The 17,023-nt window shown below is 34.2% G+C and overlaps 2 protein-coding genes across 2 annotated transcripts in view; one reads left to right on the top strand and one right to left on the bottom strand.

Moving 5' to 3' along the window:
* Positions 1–17,023, bottom strand: part of LOC102679691 — a 136,852-nt gene that overhangs the window by 65,056 nt on the left and 54,773 nt on the right. The gene's annotated exons all lie outside the window — the stretch shown is intronic.
* Positions 8,627–10,931, top strand: LOC102678061. Its single transcript, XM_006612640.2, has 3 exons — positions 8,627–8,984; positions 10,198–10,420; positions 10,619–10,931. Exons 1-3 carry the CDS (start codon positions 8,874–8,876, stop codon positions 10,834–10,836), a joined length of 552 nt encoding a protein of 183 aa, XP_006612703.1. The 5' UTR covers positions 8,627–8,873; the 3' UTR covers positions 10,837–10,931.

Here is a 17,023-nt window from a genome sequence, read left to right as displayed (position 1 = left end):
CTCCACGCTCAAACTTTTCGAAACGCGGCCGCAACACGAGCTGCCTAACACCGGGACTGCGGTTCGCCGCAATGGCGCCGGTTCCCTCTCGACGGTCCCCTCTCTTCAACCGGACCGATTCCTTCCATCCGATCACGGGCCCTCCCCCTTTCTAACGCTTATCGGCCCGCAGAATGCAGCTACTCGCGCTCGATTTAATCTGCCGCGCGAGACCGGCTCCTCGTGATAATTCAATTGAGAATTGTTGGACGGATACGTGTTTACACATGGATACGTACGAGCATCTGGACGAGCTTGGATGGAATATTCGAATTCATATATCGAAGGATTGTTGCATTTAAATGAGCGCGAGCGCAAAAGGATTTTTTTGAATTCTGTGGAATTCTTGTATATTCGTGTTTGATATTGCGTGTGCAATTATCTATGATAAGAAAAATGGCAATACGAATTTGTGCTTGGCAACGAATTATAAAATGATGAGTATTAGACAGTAATTGTTAAATACACGATTATCTAACGTGTAAATTATTGATAAATTTAATATTTCTTTAGAATAATTTTGAGAAAACAATTTTCTTAAAGAAAGAAATTATTATAAACAGTTTAAAATAAGGATATAAAGTTTCTTACTAGAGAATTTTGAAATTTGACAATTTATCGAATAATAAAAAACACTACTTTTTCATTATTAAATTATTTATATCTTTTACTTAAGAACAAAATATTAAGCTTATAGAATAATATAATGTAACATCTACAAGAGGAAACTAGTTTGAGCGAATCTAAAGATCCCACAGGGATCTTAATCGATCACTTTTTCGCTAAAAGCTCCATTCTCCCCCCATCCAACCACGACAATGGTCCAGCCTTACGGACCTTGACAGTGACCACGGATCGCAGAAACCTGGCCATATGGCGCATTATCCTTTAACGCGAGAGTCGTTCCCACCGACTAAATTATTGCGCAAGCCTGCAAAGGCGGCAGATTAAACCGTGCAAAGCCGATTTCGATGAAAGGCAACTTCCTCCTCCCGTTTTCGCAAGGGATGCATCATCCGTGACGATGCCACGAGTTACACGGCCGTGGGAACAAGGGGAGGGTACTTCGCTGGATAATAATTGGAGTGCGTAAATTACGCGAATGTCGTCGGATTCGTGGAGATCGTAACGATGATCTAATGAGTTTGGCGAGTGAAAGGGAACTGTTTGCACAGGACACGTTAACTGCTGGGATATCTCCCAAAGGGGGATTTTATTTTATCAAGATGGTGGATATATTTTTATGTGTTTTAATTTATTACAACATTATGTGCAATTAAATTATTATATTTCTCAAGATAATGAGTGAAATTTTGTGAAACGTTATATCTGTAAATAAATAATAGTTTTTCTTTAAAATGTGGAAAATATTATTTCGCGAAAAATAAAAAATCGCGAAGAAGACTGATAGATGAAGATTTCATTGAATTATAAATGTTGAAAGTAGTAAATTTTTTCTACAATGAAAAATTAAGAATAGAAATGATATAAGATGAAAAAAAATTTACAATTATTAAACGTTCTTCTATAATCTTGAAGGATTATACTTGTTAAGCTTATAGGATTAAAAGTACACGCATTACATGTGCATATGTAAAAGAATGCGAATATAATTCTATAAAAAGACAGAAAAGCTTGGTATTAAAGGAGATCCCAAAAGAAATGAGATACGCTTCAAAAGAAATACGCTTTAATGCACTTACTTTTGTAGTTATGATTTATGAGATAAAAATGATAATGCGATAATGCAAGAAATGGAAGGAAGAACTACATACAAATGTACTAATATTATTCTCGTTCGAGAAAATATATAATATGAGATGTAGAAAAAGATAGTTTATATAAATGTATATACTTTCGTAAAGAGGTATGAAATTTACATCTATCAAAACTAAAGAGCGCATATTTTAAAAGAACATATCAGAACCAAGATTAAACAATAATACAAATCTTGTTTATTAATTTTTCCCCTTTGTTAAAAATATTTATACAGAAAATTATGCGTCTCTTTCGTTTCCTTAAAAAATTTATTATCAATAGAAAATTTCACACTTGGATTCTTGAAATTAAACCCATAACGAATATGTATATATATTTAAACGAAGATATCAAAATCAAACGATGAGAAATAGATTATCTCCATTCCCTCAGAGAGTAGAAGTGTCTACATAATATTACCCTTCTGCAACCACTGTCGGGGAAGATAAAATACGGAACATTCCCTCTAAAATAAATCATTACGAGGGAAGTTCGAAGCACGATGACTTCGAAGTGTACAAACCAGCCTGGCCACGATCCAACCTTCATCCAGCTAAATTTATTTATCCGGCAAGGCTATTTGTTACTTGTCGCGTGCCAATATCGGGTTCATTAGTCGAGAAGATCTTCGACGAATTCGATTTGGCTTCGAGAACGAGAGCAGACCAGTCTGATCGACCATAAACTTTCGCTTTGTAAAATGTAAATAGCGCGTTGTCGTTCTCCCTTCCTCGAGTCAAGGCTATTATCCAACCCAAAGGAAGACGAGGAGAAAAGTTTAATCGTCAGAGATAAGGTATATAATAGAAAATAGTGGGATGCGTAAACGTGTTTGTCTCTCTTGTACACGGAGCCAAAGATATGCGTATATGAGTATATACGCTTATTTACATTCGCCTCTCGTACAGAATATACAACTCTAGCGATATTACTTTCGCATTTGACCTGTCTGTTTGAGAAGATTTTATTTTTCGTTCTGTTATCTCGCTTGCTTATTGAAAAGTCGAGTTATAGGTTGTAAGATTGAGAATGAAAATTCTTTTATACGATAGAAATTTTTTTCTCTATTAATTTTAAGGGAAATTGATTAGAAATCTGAACTCGACTAAGTGAATTTCTGTTATAATATCGATAAAAATTGATTCTAAAAGAATAGAAGAACATATAGGAGACATATATTTTTCAAGTATATCTAGCTTGTCACTCTTAGAAAATAATTATTTAAACGAATATGTGAATATAAATGTTTGAAAATATTTATATTTTTCCCCTCTATCTTTAATTTTATCCATTTAATTAAACATTTTGAAATTAAAAACTTGTCCATCCATTTATACCAATATTTCTTTAAATCTCTCCAAACTTTTCCAAAAGTTTTAAAAAATTTTCAAAACAAAACTCGTTTGCTTAACTTTCCCTTAAACTCCTCGTTCGTTCCCAATAACCTCCCTTCGAAATTCCAAATTCTTCAATGAACGAAAACGATCAAAACTCGCCCCTCACCAATTCAACTCTCGCCACCTTTCCTCTCTTTCCACCAATTTCGTCGTAACTCGTTCCCGAATTCGTATCGTGGAGACGGTATAGATCAGAATCCAGTATACCTCGACTGATCGCAAACTTCACCCCCATATTCGCATCCCTGCGGGGATGTCCTGCGGGATCGTGGCACAAGGATAATCGCGTGCTCCATGATAACGACGTTATCGACCAGACGATTCGAGGCTCGCGATGTGATACAGGGTCGACGGTAACAATTAAGCGGGTATGATCAACCGATTGTCGTGGCTGATGGTTAACAGTGATGGGCTCGAGTACGCATAGATCAAGACAATTCGATCCTCATATATATATATAACTTTAATCAGTATTCGAGTCGAATACAAATTTTGCAATGAGCGATATAAACAATTAAACGTTACATCCTAACTCTTTCCTTATCATTGACCAAAATTCATCGGTTTAATTTAATTTCAATTCTATATCGAATAAGAAAATATTCTTTGCAATCGAGAAGTTTCTATATTTATTAATCGACATTTATACAAGCTGATCTAATATTTATAAAGGATATTAATTTGATATCCGTTCAAACCTTGTTTACGACGTACTTAATCCCATCACTAGCGGTCAGGAATTCTTTGCAACCGAGAATTAAGTTTCTATATTTATTAATCGACATTTATACAAGCTGATCTAATATTCATAAAGGATATTTGATATCCGTTCAAACGTTGTTTACGACGTACTTAATCCCATCACTAGCAGTCAAGAATTCTTTGCAACCGAGAATTAAGTTTCTATATTTATTAATCGATATTTATACAGGCTGATCTAATATTTATAAAGGATATTAATTTGATCCGTTCAAACCTTGTTTACGATGTACTTAATCCCATCACTAGCGGTCAGGATACGATGCTTCGGGGTTCATAAGCGCAGAGACCTATCGCGAAACGGGTCGTAATGGATCCGCGAGTATCCCGTAGACGTTGAACGAGGGCAATGTCGGTTCGTTCGTACCTACGGACACTTAATTAATTCACTTTGCGCCGGACTACCCGTTTGTAATGTGGGATAGGGGCAGCCTAAGAACCCCGAGGCAGTAATTGATTCAAATGCTTCGAGGGTATTACGGTCGCGGAAGACGGTGTGCGTGGATCCCAATATCAGCCCATCCAAACCATCCCCGGGTGTTAAGTGTGACGTATGCGACTTGTTTGCGCATTTGCGTGTCTCTCAGATTGAGATATGAATCGCGTCGCATATGGGGGTGCTTTTTATCTCATTCTTGGAAAAATTGTTCTTGGAATTCTTGTGCGAGGAATTCGACATGGGTGAGGAAAATATCTATTCTTACAATATTATCTTGAAATGATTATGAATATATTTGAAGTTTTATTTGTTAAGCAAATTACAATAGTTATTCAATTGTGATATTTTAATTCTTTTGGTTGTTTTAATTCGTGTTAAATTTTCCCCAGCTCAGGAAGAATATGTGATGGAAGGAATTTAGATCGATAGAAGAGGATGGATGGAGAGGAATTTGAATCTCGAATGGTTTCTTTTAAGAAACTATGTAAATTGAATAACTCTACTTGAAAGATAGCTTTCTATCTATTCTGAAGGAATCTATTAGAAATTTAAATCTTCGAATATTTTCAGATATTCAAAAGCAAAAGAAGAAAGAAATATTAATGAATAATATTTCTAAATTAAATTATTTCAATATTTTAACATCGATTTTATTCCACAATTTCCTTTTCCAAAAATAACTTTAAACGAAGAATAAAGATTATCAATCGTAACAAATAATACAAATATCAAAGAGAATCAAACGTTTTACCTAATTTCTTCCACCTAGAAAAATTCTTATCTTCTCCAAATAATTCACATAATTAAACGATTCCGTTTACCCAAAGAAGAACCACGATATCAGTCATCGATGCGTACCCTCTATCAGGATCTCCTGGCCAATATCAATGAGTCAGAAATTGGACCGTAGTAACCGTTTCGAAGGGAGGCTAGAGATACCATCAGGATAGGAGTTTCGCATCAAAAGGGTCGTTACAAAGGGCGAAATCGCAACGTGCCTCCCATAATACCGCGTGATGCATGAATTTAATTAAGTAATTATACAGAACAGTCTCTCCTCTACATTAATCTTCTTTTTCTTCTTCTTCTTCTATTTTCATCCACGACCTACCCTCTCCTTCGTCTTTCCATTATACTGGAAAATTTTCATAGCCACGAAACATTTGCAAAAGTTCTCCAAAACGAATCGCAGAGACCATCGTTTCAACAACGATTCTTTTCATCTTGGGATCTCTTTACACAGTGGGCAAAAGGGTGGAAGTGATTTTTGCACGGATAGTGGCTTTAATGCCGCTATTTTATTTATCTTGTCGCATCGAGAAGTGATAAAAGAAATGGAAAGAGTTAGTATATTTACTTTATTCATTTTTGTATTACTTTATTATTATTTTTCTTTTATTAACTGATTGGAATATCTTTAATTCCTGTTGTATATATGTAATATTAATTACAAAATATAAAATATACTATACATTTTTCTTTTCTCAAAAAAACATATTTTTATTAATAATCGATGAATAATGAATTTTATTTGTTCATTTAATCGTGTAATCATAAATTTCAAAATTTTCAACTTTTTGTGATCCTTTTTCAATAGAAAATATCACCGATTATATACTATTATAAATTCGCATTGTTTCTACAGCTGTAAAAATTTCTTCCAGAACAAGCAAGTCATTTCACTAAGCATCATCAACATCATTGTTCCAACTTCCGCGAAAGCGTAAAGAGAGAGAGAGAGTTGAAATAAACAGAGAAAGGAACGGAGAGATGGAAAAGGGTGATTCCAAGGGAAAGGCCGAGAGAACTAATTTCATAGTTTTAAGGGCCACTGAAATTGAGCCGGGTCATCGCTAATTGGGTGCTGTTCTGGCTAGATTGCGGTCACCTTGTTAGAAACTCTCTCTCCACGTCTTGACGTAGCTGTGAAAATATACGTATCTTCCTACAGAACGAACCTTCCTTCTCCAACGCGTGTATCCTGACATGGATATGGACTCGAAAAAAAAAAAAAAAAAGGAAAATACGACGACTCGTTAGCGAGCAACCTTTTATCCCAACGATTTTCCAATTAACGCGTTCTGTCGTGACCACCCACCTCATTCTAATTACGTCCTTTTGTTTTCGTTGCTAAAACGTTTAAATCTCCGTTTCAGAGATTTATTTGGCAAAATAATGTACGTTGCTTCGCTGTTTCCTGCACGAATGAACGGAAGTGTTTGGAAAAATTTGAAAAACTTTAACTTTCGAAAAGTAGGACGTAAAACTTGTGAATAAACGAAAAGTTTGAAATTTATTTATAATTCAATTTTACACGATTTTATATTTCATAAGTAAGTTGATTTAAATTCTTCTTCCAATAACACCTATACCATTCGACCATCCACCTATAAACCTCTCGTTCCACGATCGCGTTCGCTCGTCCAACAAACATCCCGTCGGCCCTTCCCTTAATTTAAGATCGTTCCACGGATGAAAACAAATTGGTCAGAATAGGAAAACGCTTCCTTCCACTCGATTGGTGGAAATATCCGGGAGACCTCGAAAGGGATTCCCACGCGCGGGTAAAAAGAGTATGACCAAGGGACTTCTGGAAACCGGCGATCACTGGTTTTTTTAATTAAACCGAAAGTCAGACCCCCTCGCTCGCCCCCCGCAGAGTGGAATCTCCCCCCGGACAATCGAGACGGTCGGTTTAATCACGACGTAATAATGACGGCAAATAAATTAAACTGGACCGTAACGGTGTCCGCTCCAACAGCCCCTCGAAGAAAGATCGCGTGCCGGAAACAAAAGACAGGCAGAACGATTCAATAAAGTTCGACGAAACGGGGATTCTAAACGGGAGGTATCTCGGGGGTATTAAGAGATGTTTAGGGATTTTTCGTTTCAAAAAAATTTCACATTTTACGATCCTCGAGTATCTTTCATTTATATTTAATATTTTTCCTTTTTTTTGGAATTATTCTTCTGGTTTTTATAAGTCGAAATATACGTAGAAAATTTCATTTTTATTATTTATTATTGTCGATGAGGCAGATAAAAATATATTGGAAACGTTTAATTAGAAATGTCATTTATGAGATTTTTACGTTTAAGAGATCAGATTAATTTAACAATTTTTATTCTCCAATGTTTTATTAATTTCTATCTGCTCGACAGTATTAATATGCACACAAAGTAACAGAGACATTTTCTGTACGAAAAATAAGATAAATTTCATCTCTCTGAGCGAGTCAAAAGATAAAAGCATGCAGTTGAATTAACAATTATCGCAGAAATATCACAAAATGTTATTCTTAGCTCTCACTATCTTCTGGTTGTCGAGATAGATAAACACTCATTGAAGATAAACCAGCGATAGAATCGATTGTTGGAGTATATTCCTCGTATTATCGTTGATAGTAAACTATTATGATTATTATGATTTTCGTAGAAACAGTAAACGCAGTTTTCTTTTACAAAGAGGTGCAGAAGATTTTGCAGAATCATTTCACAAACAGAGATTAAAAGATTGACGATTATCAAGTAAGTTTGAAAAGTTACCACTCTGGAATAATAATACGATTTTGGCCAAGTAACTTATCACTTAGAATTTTGCTAACTACTGACTTTCTAATTTACACAATTTTATGCATAATATATATTAATCGTTCGATCGATTTTTATTATATGAATTATATGAATATGTGTATAATAGTAAAGAAAGAATTTTAAATTGTTTTAAAATTAATAAAATATCTAATTAACAAAGTAATTAAATAATATGTTTGACAGAAATATAAAATAAACTAATAGCATTCTATCTGAAATATACTTTCGAGAAATGAATTCGTGTAATTTCTGCAATACCATTAATTCTTCGATACCGTTTCTAAATTTCTCGAAACAAGCTAATTCACCTTTGTCACCCCCCTTCCCTTGTCCCCTTTAAATAAATAAACCACTCTATTCCACGAACATTCCAAGAGAATAAAGAAAACTTTTTACGTTATCAGAAAACCAATATTTCCACCGTGTACCAAATCCCATAAATAATCCGACCAACAACCAAATCACGCAGCGAAATCACGCACACGCCTCCACACGCGTTTCGCAGATACATCATCGCAGATATATATCGCCATCTCGCCATTTCAATTCCCGCGCCCCCCAATTTCAACAAGCGTAAATTCCATGAACGTAATTGATCTCGCCTCTCGTAATTCTCAAGAAACGAAGAGCGGCCGAAGACAAATCCGGTTTACAGAGCGCCATGCGAGCGTACGTAAATAGGAGGAGGGTCGATAAACAGAACGGTCACGGGTATTTAAGCACGAGCACGCGTTCGCCGCCGCCTGTGTCGCGATATATGCACGTTCGACGAACCCTCGTACGAGCAATGCCTCGTAGATAAATCGAGTTGAAATCCCCGTTTACGGTCTCCAACATAGCCAGTCCTCGCGTGGAAAGTGCGCGAACAATTCCTCGAAAACGGAAAAATGTTGCGCGCCTGTGATATACTTCCGGCGGTGATTTGCACGCTCGCGTGTTTCATATGCCATTGCACACCGTGCTCCCCTGATATTGGACAGCCGCTGCACTTGGGTCAGGTAATGTTTGTATCGATTCCGTTCCACGTTAATTTAACCAGAGGATAATATGTAGATGATACGTGTCGTGTCGAGATCGATTAGAATTTCGAATTAAAATTTTTACAAGTTATAGAAATGGGGTAAAAATTTTGTTTTACTAATATTTTTATATTTTCTCGTAATTTGTCAGAAATATTATAGTGAGTGTTATAGTTGTCTAGTCGTGATATACAATGTGTCCAGTAAATTATAGTAATACAAATATTTTAAAGATGAATTAAGAAAAAAAAAAGTGTTAATATATTTGCGAGAAACTCTGAATCAAAATTGATACATAAAATACTAGTTGAGGCTTATTTATTAATTTGTAAGCAATTTGTGTTAGATGAAACGAAATGGAGATAGAGGATACCATAGTGTAACGAAGACAGAATACGATTATTTTTATCAATTGCATACCTTCCTAATCTAATATTCACAACTTAATACAAATATTTTATTCTTCCTAATAATAATAATAGAAAAACAGAAGTGTAAGTATTCTTGCAATTTACACGTGTCTCAAATTATAAAAGCACAAAGAAAATGTGATTAAATGTGATTATTTGTTAATAAATGTTTAGCATATATATAGAAGGAATACGATATTATATCGATTATCTTGTACGATTAGCTGATCCCTCAATTACTATAACAGCATATTTGTCACCGTGCACAAACAGAAACACGATTACATTCGCATAATCACATCCATAAGGCCAGTTCAAAGCCAGTTCGTTTCGTCGAACATGTGATATCCATGAATATGACATATCTATATCCACACACATAAATTTGGAATCATCGGTTCAACGTGAGCACGAATCTTGTCAATATTGGATCGTTACGCACAATTGTACGCATTAATTTCCAAACTTGCATGCGTACGCACGATTCTAATTCGGATATATCATCACTATTATGCGTACAAAGGGAAATCGACGAGGTATATTAGATAATCGAGAAATTTCTGACGTTACAAAAAAATGTGACGAAACAAATAGAAATTGAATCATTTTTTACGTGTACCTGCGTTCAATTGCAATAAGCTCTCGAAATATTTTTGAAAAAGGGAACAACGAAAGAACGATTAAAATTTTTCTAGTGGAAATTTCTCATTGAACAAGAGAAAAGAAATAAAAAATAACGAGCGACGAATAAAACGAATATCGAATCTCTATTCCAATATCAGTTTTCAGGAAAATGGTATTTCTCTGCTGGAATACCGATAAACGCAAGCCTGAGTAGATGTGGACAGTTTCTGGTCAGCCAAACATCTTCGAACACGTTCACGGCGAAATTCACGGCAATCAGTTATAAGAACAACATTCCAATTGCCGTCAACATCGATGGAAGCGTAAATGGGAAAGATATTGCCGCAACTTGGCAATTCCAAGGATCGAAGAGAAAATTAGGTAAATTTTTCTTTTTACTCGATAGAAATAAATAAATTATAATAGAGACCTTAATTGTAGATAATAAAACTAATATTTTCAATCACATGTTATCAGAATAATCGATTCTGTACAAAATGAAAGATGTTGGATCGATCTTTACAGAAAATTTTATCTCGTCGAAAGCGAATAAGTTTATCAATTTTATTTTATTCCCAGGGCCTTTTCGTCACGTTATAATCTCTGTCAAGTACGACACGGTTCTCGGGATGTTGGTCTGCTCCAAGGGTACGACACACCACCAGGGATACAAGTTCGTCATGATTTGGTCCCGAGAGAGGAGCCTGCCTTTGCCGATCTTCAAGGAGCTGAAGACGAAACTAGGAGCATACATTAATCAAGGGAGAATTCGGATGGTGGATCACGGGAATTGTTAAACAAACCGTGAACTTCTATGCAACACCGAGCCTCGACACACTTGGCTGATAATTTCGTTTTCGTATTTAATTAATAAACGTTGTTGAGGATTGAATTTTCTTTGAGTTGATTGGCATTAAGAAGCCATGGATCCAACGCGGATGCAAACTTGAAGAAACGGTTAATTTGAAGTAGACGAAGCAAGTGAAAAATAGATTAATTTTGAATGAGTTATAGATTAATTGAGGTAATTTTTATGAAGTGCAAATGTCGAATATGAAGTTTTTTTAATTTCTTCAATCAAACAATTTCATCGAGCTTTTCTATTCTCTTTGAAATTTCAAATAAAAATAATGAATTAGTAATTATATTCGATAAATTTCAATTCAAGTATAAACTTTTTAATAAGTTAGTTTTATAAATTTATTTAATTTAATCGAATTTTTTTATTAAAATTGTAGATACACGTTATGAATGAAATTATTTAATCGTTTTCCTATATTTCTTTCGATTGTTGATCAACAAATTTTTAAATTGTGTAACTATAAATATTGAAATTCATTCGACAATACAAATTATCTACAAAGATCATCAAATCGCATAAAGTAACTAATATAAAATATAACAAAGATATGAATAAAAAGAATAATAAAATTTCTGAAACCGTAATTTCGAGATATATTTATAGACGCCACTCCTATAGAATGAATCATTTACGAAGGGTGACGCAGAACTTACTCGTTGAGCTCATGAAATATTCGTGTAACAAGCAACCGAGCCAAGAGCATCAACACCTGCGGTCGAAATGATATCTTGAAACAGTCGGCCATACCATTGTGGCTTGAGCCTCTGCCACGAATCACCAATAAAACTGTCATAAACGATTTATTCAAATGGAAATAATAATATATCGGAGAATATCTCTTTGACCAAGAAAAAAAAAATATATACGGATAAATCTTAAAATCAAATAAATAAAAAATATTATTAGGAAACAAAAAGATTTGGAATTACGTAGAATAAAGAAAATGATGAAAGAAAATAAAAATAACCCGGTTAATTTATTTGACAAAAATTCCGATTCGAGAAGAAAAAAAAACGCAAATAACATCGTTAAATTTGCAGGAACGGGCGGGTTTACGACTGTCCACGACAACTTCGAAATATATCACCTCCCAGTTACATGCACTCCCATGCCGTTAATTGAACGTGATTACAACTATCGCTGAAACTACCCTTCTCGCATACTGGACGAGCATCGACGCCCCCAACACGACGATAAAATATCGAGCGCACGTTCATTGGAATGCGTGAGCAAACTCGAAGATCGAGTGCTTCGCGATGTTAACGTTCCAAAACCCGTCCACAACCTCGAAATCGTTCGACTATTTTCCAACTTCTCCCCCTCCTCCAACCATCTCGAAACGGTGTTTCAAAAGCGAGCCGCAGATTTTCAACACAAAACCCGGCCATAAATCCCGCGTATCACAATGACCGTGACCGTAATAAATATTGCAGGCAAACACCACCTAATGGGGAACGCCATTTCGGCGTGGACTTCGATGATATTGTTTATGGGGACTACGTACGCGATATAATGGAAATTCCGGCGTCCACCCGACTATTTATGGGGAACCGTCATGTGCTATCCATAGCCGTACATACAGACCCTACCTTCCTATGGTATATAGGCCACGTGACCATCCCATAGGGACAACTCTGTGCACCATCTCCTCCTCCACTTCCCTTCGTCTCCTCTTTTTTTCCACGGATGTTTTATACCCGTTCTCTCTCCCCCATCTATCCAGTGTTACCCTCCTTGGTTTCGTGAAATAATTATGAGCGAGTGTTGCTTGATGAGAAGTAGTAGATACGATGGTGTTTGCACTCGTGTAATTAGTATTTAGATGACATATTTGTGTGCATATGTACGTGCACAATGATACATCGATGATGAAATTTTTTTTGTAAAGTTATTGGAATTATTTAATTTGTGATAATTGATTCTGTATTATTTTGTCTTATTATATCTTTTTTTTTTCTTTTGCAGAACAATAAAGTGTAACAGTCTCGTGTAAATGAAAGAAATAGGAATATTGTTTCTGAAAATTTATCTAAAATATTGATGATACAGTTTCCGATCCCATTTGTAATTAAGTCGATTCTAAAGCCTGTAAATCATTCAAAATGACGTCATTCACGACCATTCACTATACTATTAATGGTATGTCACCCCATACGGTGTAGGTAACCGCACTTATATATACGGTATAGAGATATATGTATATATATATATAGGCCACGTGACCGCACCACAGGGACACCCATTAAACCGACCCCACGGATCATGATGTCCCATGAACATCACTTGAGGGATCCAGGATTGTCTCGTTCACAAAAGAGGCACAGGTGCCAGGGATCGTGGCTTTTTAAGAGCCACTACTACCGTTTAACTAGTCGGATATATATATATATTGCTCTCATGAACGAGTTTCATTGAAATAAATCGATAAATTATTCTAATTTTTAAATTACGTCGTTATGCCATTCTTCGTGGAAAAAAAGTTAAGTATAAAGTATTGTTTTATAGATTTAGTAATTTTATTCTAAAATTATAAATGTGTTAAATTCTACGCAACACGTGCAGGGAAAATAGTGTATTTAACAAATATTTTCCATTAGTGAAATTGAATTCTAAAATTGTTGAATCTAAAAATTTTTTTTTACAAAATTTTATTACGAGAAATTTGTATGGAGGATTTTACTATTCATTTCCAAAATTTACCAGATTAAGTTGCTTATCGAAATTTTACTGTTCTATATATGAAATTTCGATACGAATAATCGAAATCGCATTATAATGAAAGTTTATAATTCCTGCGATTAGTATCGTATCGAAAGTGCATTGTATAAATACAGCATTAATTCGTATAAATGCATATATCGAAAATATTGAAAATATTCATCGTTTCACAAATAATATTCGTAATAACGAAATAACGCGTAGGTTAATACGTATATTTTTTTTTTTTAAGAAAAATTATTACCTCGTCAAAAATAGTAACACGAAAACTGACATATTGTAAAAATAAAATTTTAACCAAAGAATATCTTCGACAAAAAAAGAAAAAGACTCTGAAACCTTTGTGAGGATGGATGTACTTCGTATCTACACGATGAAATAAACGGTGAAAGGATGACTAAACATGTCGAGGTCAGATCAAAATGCGCCAAAAAATATTTTCCACTTGGGCCTAATGCTTCCAAGAATCAGGTTTTTACTACAGGTATACAGGTTATTACTACATTCAAGAGAAACTTTATTCTTTGTTAGTCTTTATAATTTAAATAATAATATTTATTATTTCAGTGAAACACTATTGTAATCCACACACATAATTCATTGGTTGGTTCAACATAAATATAATACAATACAATTAATTAATAAAAAATGTAATTAAATTAACTCTATATTTTTCTTTATTTCTATAGAATTAATTAATTAATTAATTAGTAATATTAGTACTCATCAAAAGCTTTTGATGAAACGAGGTTTTATTAATTAGATATGATATTGTTCCGGAATATAATTATGTGAAACTTGAAAATCTTATTTAAAAAAGAAAAGTACTTATTATTCATTAACAGTTCTATATTTTAAATGATATAATCATAAGAATGATAAAAGACGAATCTCTTATGCAAAAATCAATCAAAAATATAGAATACAACCGATTTACTTTTTAAAAAAATTTGTTTCTAAAAATTTAATGAATAGAATTTAGCCAAAATATGGTTTAATGATATTTTTGAAAAAAAAAATGTCCATTATTTTTACACGTTTTCATAATTCACGTACATATATATAATATGAAAATATCTTTAATGTCACAGGAAATTTTACAAATTTAACAAATTTATCTTAAAACATTGCTTCCACCAATTTAAATTTTTCCCACGAGAATCCTGCTGTTAAAATCCTCTCACGAGGTGCGAAACATCCACAACACGTTACAAAGACATTTAATTATAAATCGTTTCTCGAATGTTAAAGGTAACCCACCTGACGTGCCGCAAATACTCTGCACACGAGATAAATTGAACTCCCTCGGGGAATATTGAAACATCCAATAATTAAATTTTACTCGTTGTGTGTAGAGCGCGCTAGTATCCTTTCCCTCTGAATACACGTGAAATATTAAATGGAAGAAACTGATATTCTTTTCAGTGGAATTTCAATTACAATATCATTAGATCTTTCCTCCATAATGTTCGACATCTCGTTATAATGGCAGATAAAAATTGAATCAAAAAAAGAAAAAAAAAAAAGAAGAAAGAATCAGAGAAGAACAGAGAAGGAAAGAAGAGGTTAGGTTAATTTGGCCAAATGTCCTCGTGATTCTCTTTCAATGGCGCCCTCTTTAATGCGAGCAGAGATAATCTCGTCGAAGAAAGAAGAGTCTTAAATATGACAGATTTATACCTCGTGTACATGCCCTTTCTTTAGGTCGTACATAAAGCTATATGTACCATTTACTGACCCTTCGAAAGCCTCTGTGAATCGAGGATGTTCGAATCTTGAGAGGCTTTCGCGGATTAGCAGATCAATTGACGTTTCTCCTCTCATTTCCGTGCAAGGTCTATATTAATACTTAGGAAGCTTTGTCGAAGTGTATTGGTGTAAGAGGGCAATATTAAGCAATTTTGACTCTTTTGTGTTTGTTTAATTAAATACAAAGAAACAAACGATGAAACGGTTCCTGAATATAATAAAATTTCTAACAAAAAATTATATAAACGAGTTATCAATCCAAAGTATTAAAAAATAGAATTTTATCAAGATTTTTTTAAGGGCTAACTTCGGAATGCTCAAAGAAGAAATGATACTTATCAATATTGAGGGCTATTTTATTTCTCAACCTCTCTTAAATCCCCAATATTAATACTCTACAATGACATAATGATTTTGATCTATTTTAATGCAGAGCAAGAATCAAAAAAATATAGATATATATAATTTAAACTTTTTAAACCACTTGTACTTATTATTAACAGATATAAAATACTTATTAATAAACATTGATCAAATAAATATCCTTTCAAATATCTATTCTCAAACTACATGATTAAAGGACAACCCATCAACAAAAATGATTGTCCTAATTTTTACTTAAAGAATCGTCCTCAAGATAAATACTTGAGAACTTATTTTCTTTTCCGTAACAAGAAGAAAACTCAATTACTCGATAACTAAGAATCGCTTGATTCGTTCAATTCTGCTCAACTGGTACACTCTCGTAATACGATCCAGGCCAATTTAGCCGGATTTTTTTCGTTAAGTCTATAAGCTTGTATGCCGACATCATTAACGTTCTGATTTTAGGATTCTATTTTAGGCGATCGAAGGGTGATATAGGAGCGTGTACAGCGGAGATAAGGGTGGGCCCACCAATGACAGAATATCGTTTACTGCAGTTCTCTCCATCGCGTCCCTTGCCCGACTTCCCATGGGATTAGACTCCCCTAAGCTACATTTACATACACAGACAGAGTGCTGCTACCCTCCCCCGACTACCGTTAAAAGGAAAGAATTCAATAAAAGACGGCCACCGTCCCGTTGTCTCAAGCTTCTAAGACACTGAGACCGTCTGAGAAATCGTGGACTGGGAGGGAGAGACTTAGACTTGTACATCTTAGGAGGAAAGGAGGTTCCTTAAGAGGGCGTCTTTGATAACATTAAGCAAACAGTGTCTTAAGCCTGAAGCAAGGCACAATTATTGGAGACAATTTATTGAATCAATAATTAAATTGATATTATGGACTTAATTATTGTTTGGTTAATAAAATTAGGAGAAATAAAATTGTTTCAGATTTATTCAGATGCAAATATAATAAATTTTAGTAATTGTATAATATTAATAATTAAGCCAATAATATTTTAATATTTTAAACCCCGATGGGTAATAATTGTTGAATTAATATTTAATTCAATAATAAAGAAATATATGTGAAAAAAATATTATAATTAGAAAACTACGAATATTGCGTTAATTTTAATTTTTTTGATGTTAATAGAAACACCAATGATTTGCAAGAAGAAACGTTCACGCTGTCGGATGGCGGGCCGTTCGTTTCCCTAGCGACAGTTTTCTGATTAAAATTTCGTCCCCCTTTTCATTTTTCTCAAATAATATACGGTTATCGACT

The sequence above is a fragment of the Apis dorsata genome, unplaced genomic scaffold (genome assembly GCF_000469605.1).
Source record: "Apis dorsata unplaced genomic scaffold, Apis dorsata 1.3 scaffold_117, whole genome shotgun sequence".
Classification (NCBI taxonomy): domain Eukaryota; kingdom Metazoa; phylum Arthropoda; class Insecta; order Hymenoptera; family Apidae; genus Apis; species Apis dorsata.
The sequence above is the reverse complement of the archived record's forward strand: the minus strand, read 5'-3'. Positions and strand labels throughout refer to the sequence as shown.